Here is a 7,736-nt window from a genome sequence, read left to right on the forward strand (position 1 = left end):
CTACATAGAAAACACCTTGTTTTCTATGGAATTTCTGGCCGATTTTGTTGCTAATGGATAATCTAAAAAATCAAATTTCGTCATAAATTTACGACAGTTATTTGTTTGTGAAAAAATTGTCATAAATTTTTGATGAAATTTAAATGAATTAACCAGAAAACAATCAGAATTCCGTCAAAAAAATTTGATGGGTATTTGTTTGTGAAAAAAACTTCAAGAATTTACGCTTACTGCTAAATCAGTTGAAAATCCGTCGAAAAAGACTTTCCAGACAAATAACTAACGAATTTAGCTGTTTGAAATAACTCATTTTTTTGTAGTGTAAGTAGACTATATAAGATCTAATTTTCGAAAACTCCTGCTGCTTAGTCGAGACAGAATTCCTAATCAGTCGCTTACCATCTTGCCATTACAATTATACACACTCGCCATGTTTTGGTAAGCAAATGCTAAATTTTAGTGATGGACTGAATAGAGGCTATAAAGGAAAGGACAAATGAAGCATCATCATTCATGAAAAAGTGAAGCAGTAAATATGGAAAGACCAATGAAAAGTTACTTATTTTTATTTTATTTTAATATGAAACGAGTAAAAGATAACACATGAAAACTTAGAGTTCCTCTAAATGTGTCATACTAAAGTTCAACTATATTAGCTAAAGGATGAATCTTCTTCGATCCTCCTTAGGATTTGATTCACAGCTGCTGCAATATCTTCCACTGTATTCAATTGGCTCCCTTCTTCAACCTGAATCAACCCATTTTCAATTAGAAAGAATTAAAGTAAACTTCAAGTATAAATTACATGAAAAGAGTTGATACAGTTAAAAAAGGTAAAGTGAAAAAATAATAAAAGAAAATGTATATATTTCGAGGAAGAGGCTTATGAATGTGTCCGGAAACTAGTGGCGTCATTTCGTTCTGCCGTGCACAGTGCATCCACAGCTCTGTCACTGTGACCACCAAAACTTCCACAAGTACACATGTACACACATACACACATGTATAGGCATATGTCATCTTTCTGGTCCCTGATTCTTACAAGAATCATTATTTTGATACTCAAGTTTTGTATTTTTAATAAATAAGAATTGATGAATTTGACCACACTCCCCAATAATTGAAATTGAGTAACCAAGTAAAAGACGAAATATACGAAATTGTTCTTCAAAACCGTTTTGGCCCAGACAAATTAAACCACAAGCCGTACAAATAAGAGACAAATCAAATGTGTAAAAAAGATAAGTATTATGAATAAAACTTTTGTGATGGAAGAACCAATGAATCATTGACTCCCAAAAAAAAAAAATCCAGAACGGTTATTATATTAGTGATCCACTAATACCACCTTATTTTGGCTTTCCAACAAAATATAAAACCTTAAATATGATATGTCACTAACTCTAGTTTGGTTATGAAGCTATAAATAGTGGGAAAAAAAAAAGTGTGAGATAAGAAATGTACCTTTAAACTGATGGAATAGAGGACGGAGTCGTCACGAGTGGTAACATTGAGATGAAGAACAGTAAGCCTTAGGCTCTGAATCGATGCCACCAGTTTAAGAAGCTGTTTTGGTCTCTTCTTCGCAAGTATCTTCACATTCGCATGGCTCTCCACCATCGTCACCTCTATCTCCGCCGTTCCCTCAGCCACAGACGACGAGGAAGGCCTTCTCGAGTATTGAGGAAATGCGAAGAAATCTGAGAACGGTCCAGATGAGCTGGCGGCAATCGTGTTCATCTGGTCACCGGCGCCGTCACCAGCCTGTTTTGTGGCAGGGGTGCTTACCGTAGGATCCATTGATTGTAAATGATGCTCAAGCTCCTTTAAGTAGTTAATGGCTCCGCCTACTACTGACGCTTGATCTCCCTTTCAACCACCACCAACCATAGGTTTAAGCCCATAGAAATTGCAAAAAGGTTTTTTCAAAAACAATCTACCTTTAATATTTAAATATTATGTCACAACTTTATCATGCATATATGATATATATAGTCCTTTTTTGTGCAAAGATGTTCAAGACTTTATTTATGCTCCCATAGTTTTACTACCCAAAACTTCATCTATATAGACTACATGATCTTTTCTTTTTTTGATATTATGAAAACAATAAAGACATTCGTTGTATTTACACAACGGCTTTCAATCATTCATCATTTTTATCAAAGTTAATTATTGTTAAACATACACAGACTATACATGCATATAGCCTATGTATATCCAAATGAAACTAGAAGTCTAGAACATAGGCTTTTGCCTTTTTCTTTTATTTTCTTCACGTGTTAAGAAAAGATTTCACGCGCTCATACACACACACGTATACAAATATAGTTTGGTGTAGAGACTAACCCTTTGAGCATAAGAAGGTGGCATGAGAGAACGGAGAACGGCGAGGTACTCGTTCATTTGTTTCCGACGGTTTCTCTCGACGGCGATGTGAGTCATCCTTTGGTTCTCGATCTCTTCCTTGTTCTTGCTACTCTTCGTCCTCCTCCTCTTTCTCCTCCCTTCTCCCGTCGCTAAAACAGACGTTGGAGGCTGGTTCTCCGTATCGACGATAGATCCATAAGGAAGGTCGTCCCGTGGCCTTTGAAGATCCTTGTGATCGTTGTAGTTATAATCATCATTGTTATCTCCGCTGTTGCCGTTATAATAAATACTCTCAAACCCTTGTCTTTGTTCTTGCCCTAGCTTAACGTTGTTCTTGGTTTCTAGTGGATCTCGATCTTCTTCTTGTTGAAAGTATAAGTCGTGAAACTGATAATCTTTGTAAGATATGTAGGAGAATGGATCTTGTGGGTAAACAACAGCCTCTAAGGCCATAATTAGCTACAAATTTTGAAAGGGGTCGGAGCAAGAGAGAGAGAGGAAGAAAAGAAAGACAGAAAGTGTTTGTCTTTCTCTTTTTTGTCTCGTGAGGGAGACAAGGCAAAAGGTAAAGACACACTAGGGAAATTAAACTTGTAATATTATACCTCTACAATAAAAATAAATTAATAGAAAACTTTTCTCTAAAATCTCAGCAAAATTGAAGAAGAAAGGAAAGAGAGAAAAGATACAAGAAGGTCAAACAAAGTTGTGGTTTGGATCGATGGAAGAGAGAAGAAGCTTGTGAGGTTTATAAAGCTGACATATATATATTTAAAAAAGAACAGAATAAGTCTCAAAGAAAATCCAAACCAGTTGAGTTATGAAAAGTATAAGATATAGAGAGAGGTGTTATATGGTTTGTTTTGCACGTGAGATTATAGACCGGTCTAAAAACCAAAGAAAAGATTCTGCGTGTTTTTGCAGGCTTTGGGTTTCGTCTAGTTACACTCATGTTCCAGGAGAGAGAACTATAACAAGTTGCAGTCTCAAACTTTATACGTTGCTATGAATTAATGTTTTTTGCCGTATATCATGTGAGTCGTTATAATCAAATTAGTCGCGCAATTTGGGGATTTTTGGGTTGATAATCCCCATTATCATTTCGTATGCCACCTTTTAGGTGTTCAATTAATACTTGGGGCTTCTATTCTATATATTCAGAGATAGTGAGCTTAATGTCAAATGTTTTTCTTTGTTTCTATGTATCAGCCGACGGCAAAGCTTTAAAGGTTCGTAATGAAAGGCTTATTTATACGAGTATATTTTCGCGAATCGTGCGGTGACAATGACCGCTAGCTGATTTATTCTTTTTATGAAATCGTATCGTTTATCACATAACCCGTAATGAATAACCGTGAGAAACATAAAATATCATGCATGGGTCCGAAAGCTTATTTCCTTTAAATAGCTACAACTACTGGATCTGGATATCTATAGAGTAAACATTCGTTTTCAACCCAAGACATATGTATATTAAATTGTATTATATATTTACGAATTTTAATTAGTCCTAACAACTTAAAATAAATATATATAGTTTTGTGACAATTGTTTACAATATTTGTATATGAGAATTTTCTGAAAAATTATCTGTCACGATTCTTTAAGATTTCAAAGAATACAATTTACACAAAGTAAACGTAATAAGTTTATAAAAATTTCGGTATAATATAATAGATTTTTTTTATCATGATTATGCTTGTTAATGATATATTTGTTTTCCGTGAGTATGATCCATGTTAATTTTGTCTATCAAACAAATATAATTACATGTTGAGATTTTTGTTTATACTATTCTCACAAATTATAAAAAGAAAAACTTCCGAAGATAAAAAGTGTATATGTAAACAAAGTGACATTTTTTAACATTACAAAGTGACATTTTACTATCAAAGTCTGCTAAAAAGGAAAAGAAATCGAGGCAAAGTGACTACCAACCGTTCTTGGTAGTGTTATAAAACACTTTAGACGTTATATCACCTAAATTTAAATTTGAACATTATGCTGAGATAATATGGTGGATATTTATTTTAAACAAAGAGTATAAACATAAATTTATTAATACATGAACATGTAGCCACAAATGTTACAGTAACAATGAGAATAGCATTATTCATAATGAAAAGTCATAATAGTTACATAATATATTAGGGTTATTTTCCAAGAGAAAACATTGTTGTTATATTTTGGACAGTTAAAAATGATATAAGAATCGTCGTATATGGATGTGTGGCTCTGTCTACGCATATAGGCACCTTTTTTTTTGAACATTCATTATGGCCAACTATTTTTGTGGCCATTAGAGTATTTTAACTCCATTCTATATTTTACTATAAAATGGAACGAAACAGAATAATTAACAAACAAAAAAATATTACTCTGTTTTCAAATCTATTATAAAGTAAAATATGAAATATGGATGAAGATACTCTTAATACGCTATATATATATAGCATAATGATATAGTTTCTCACTGTACAAACTATATATAGGCGGATTTAAAACGTTTTTCTATGAGAAGCAATATAGCAGAAAAGTACATTATAGAAAATAGGATATACATATGCTATATAATATGAAAAAGAAATTTATACAAGTCTTCAGACAATTTGTTATTGTTTTGGAAGTTTATCTACAAAATGAGAATAAATGTTTTAAACGAGTATGTGTAACTTTAAGGTACAAACAAAGAAAAATACGACCTTTTCAAAAAAAAAAAACAAAGAAAAATAGGCAAAACAAGTTAAAGGAAAACAAAATTATTTATTTAATAATTAGAGCATCAACAACAATAAGAACTCACTTTGGATAACACACAATTATAACGAGTACTAGGGTTTGTTTGCGTTTCGTGCAAACAACTTTACTCTATAAGTTTTTGGTTTACATTTGTATTTAGTTTCAGGTGTTTGATTATATATCATGTGTGAATCTTATTTCTTTTGATTCTGTTTTTAATGTTAAGAGTTTGAATCTCAAAATTAGTGTGCTTAAAAGAACTACTTAATACGATATTTGAGATTAGTTGAATAAAAAAATGTCGTTTTTCATTTAGATGTATGGTATTTCAATTTAGAGAATTTGTACTCCCTATATACCATTTTTTCCCTATTTGCATTCCATACCCTATATCCCTCCAATTTTCTTCCTCCCAACATTACTATTTTCCCCCATTCAATGATATCCCACCTTTGTTAGTATATTTAGCTAATTTACTCTTCAATTTATCTATATATTTTACATCATACTAGATCCTTTCTCCGCGCTACGCGCGGATAATATATTTAAATTTGTTACATTTATCATTTTTATTTGTATGTGAATTTTTCTATATTAAATTATATATAACTAATTTTTAAAATTATTTTTTTTATATTTTTAGTTTGAAGTAAATATTTCTATTATATGCAACACAATTAACTAATAAAATATGAAGACTCAAGTCCAAAATTTTAGAGTTATGTAAAAAATATATAATTATGTATAGAACACAAATTATCTTAGTTTAAAAGATCGGAATCTCATCTCGAATAAATTTACGAAAAGAAAAAGTATTCCAATAACCTACTTAAAATATAAACCTCTTTTTCAAAAAAAAAAAGCGTACTTAACAATATTTTTTTACGTGTAATAGTTGAAAACTGACAATTGAATATCGATCTAGAATATTATTTTAATATATCTAATGTAAAATATTAATTGTAATAAACAAATTTTGAATTTTGTAATATTACATGAATTAGAAGTCTTTAAAATCTAAAATCTATTTTATTAAAATACTATATTTTTTATTCATTTATTATTTTGACGTTACAAAATATTGCTTTAGTTTTATTTGTATATTAATTTTTTAATAATTTAGTTTCTTTTTAAGTAATTTTAAAATTATCAAGAATATAATATATTTAAAATTATTTATTTAAATATATCCAAATATGATGTCTCATTTTTATGTGTGTTTGCGTTGAGCATATTTAATTTGTAATTTGTATATTTAATAACACCTTATTGCGTGTCGTTCTATGGTTTTAATAAATGTGTTGTCATTTCATTTTTATTACTACTAACATGATTTTTTTAGTGATCAGTGATAATGTATTTTTAACGTTATGTATTATATTTTATAGTATATTTTTTAACTCTTCGTGCTGGCACTTTTTTTAAAATCATTTTAATTAGATAATAGGTTTAAAGATGTAAATAAAACTGTGTATGTTGTAAATTTAGACTTTTTAGTGTAGCTAAGCACTATCAATTAAGGAAATTATATTATGATTTTATTTTCCTAAATCTTTTTTCTGTGTATTTTTTTGTTTTATTTTGTATTTTTACAATTTTATCGCATTATTCTTTAATTGCAGAGAATTGATATTTCCAAATTTTGTTTCATATACCTTAAGTCGTCGGTTGATTTTTGTTTGTTTTCTTTTTCTAATTATACGTACAGTTCGACCGTTTCTTCTTTTTTGGATCAAATTACTAATATCATGAGATAGAAAAGTTTAAACTCTAAGAATGGAGTGAGTATTTGTGCTAGAGAAAACTTATTTAACCACTAATATAGTGAGATATTATAATATTAGAAGGTATGGAAACTCTTCTATGTTGTCCTACGCTGGACATAATTAAGTTGTTGTCAGTTGATTCTATATTTGTGATAACTGGAAATACATCTTTATGTCTTCCTTACATCATCCTTAATTGGTTTACGGTTCGACCATTTCTAATATACTGAGAGTAACATAAAATTAGATGTTGATTATCTCCTCCCAATTAGGAATGCATAGAATGAGAGAAATTCAAGATGAGACCTCTTTACAATTTTGTCCTCATATCTATATAGAGTTAGTTTATAGATTACTCTATCTGTTTCAAAATGTAATCATTTTTAATTAAAATCTGTAATATTTAAAAGTTATTGCTTTAGAAAACTGTCATTTAATATATAAATTTAATCAATTACACAGTAATTTACATAATTTAATTGGCCACACAATATCCAATAAATATAAAGTTACATTGAAATATAAAAACAATTTCCCTACCAAAAAAAAATATAAAAAAAAATTATATAGTGAAACAAAAAATACTTTTAAACCATTATATTATAAAACAAAGAGAATATTTAAATTATATTGAAACATTAAAATAGTAAAAATCAGAAAAGCTGAAATCTCAACGTCGATCATTTACGTTGGCCATGTTATTGACTTTGAAGATAACGTGAATGATCAAGAACAAAAAGATTAATTTTAGCTTCAGTCTTCTTTTTTTTAATAATTTTACCAAAAAAAAAAGAACAGGAAGATGACTAATAAAAAAAGATACAGACAGAGTACTGTAAAAAGGTGTTGATCACAATAGCA

The 7,736-nt window shown here is 29.7% G+C and overlaps 1 protein-coding gene and 1 long non-coding RNA gene across 3 annotated transcripts; one reads left to right on the forward strand and one right to left on the reverse strand.

The window, feature by feature from the left end:
- Positions 1-542: 542 nt before the first annotated feature.
- On the reverse strand, positions 543-3,083 carry LOC106353767 (transcription factor bHLH96). 2 transcript variants are annotated; one of them, XM_048735827.1, is made up of 3 exons: positions 2,350-3,083; positions 1,465-1,869; positions 543-968 (listed from the first exon to the last, which is right to left on the reverse strand). In XM_048735827.1, the coding sequence occupies exons 1-3, from the start codon at positions 2,821-2,823 to the stop codon at positions 951-953; spliced, it is 897 nt and encodes a 298-aa protein (XP_048591784.1). In that variant the 5' UTR covers positions 2,824-3,083; the 3' UTR covers positions 543-950. The 2 variants fall into 2 exon arrangements, with proteins under 2 accessions (XP_048591784.1, XP_013649017.2); XM_013793563.3 differs by having other exon boundaries at positions 543-748; positions 2,350-3,082.
- LOC125576255 lies at positions 2,542-3,398 on the forward strand. The gene is made up of 2 exons (XR_007314686.1): positions 2,542-2,935; positions 3,024-3,398. It is a non-coding gene; the product is annotated as an uncharacterized LOC125576255 (long non-coding RNA).
- The last annotated feature ends 4,338 nt before the right edge of the window (positions 3,399-7,736 follow it).

This window comes from Brassica napus, chromosome A7 (assembly GCF_020379485.1).
Source record: "Brassica napus cultivar Da-Ae chromosome A7, Da-Ae, whole genome shotgun sequence".
Lineage (NCBI taxonomy): Eukaryota > Viridiplantae > Streptophyta > Magnoliopsida > Brassicales > Brassicaceae > Brassica > Brassica napus.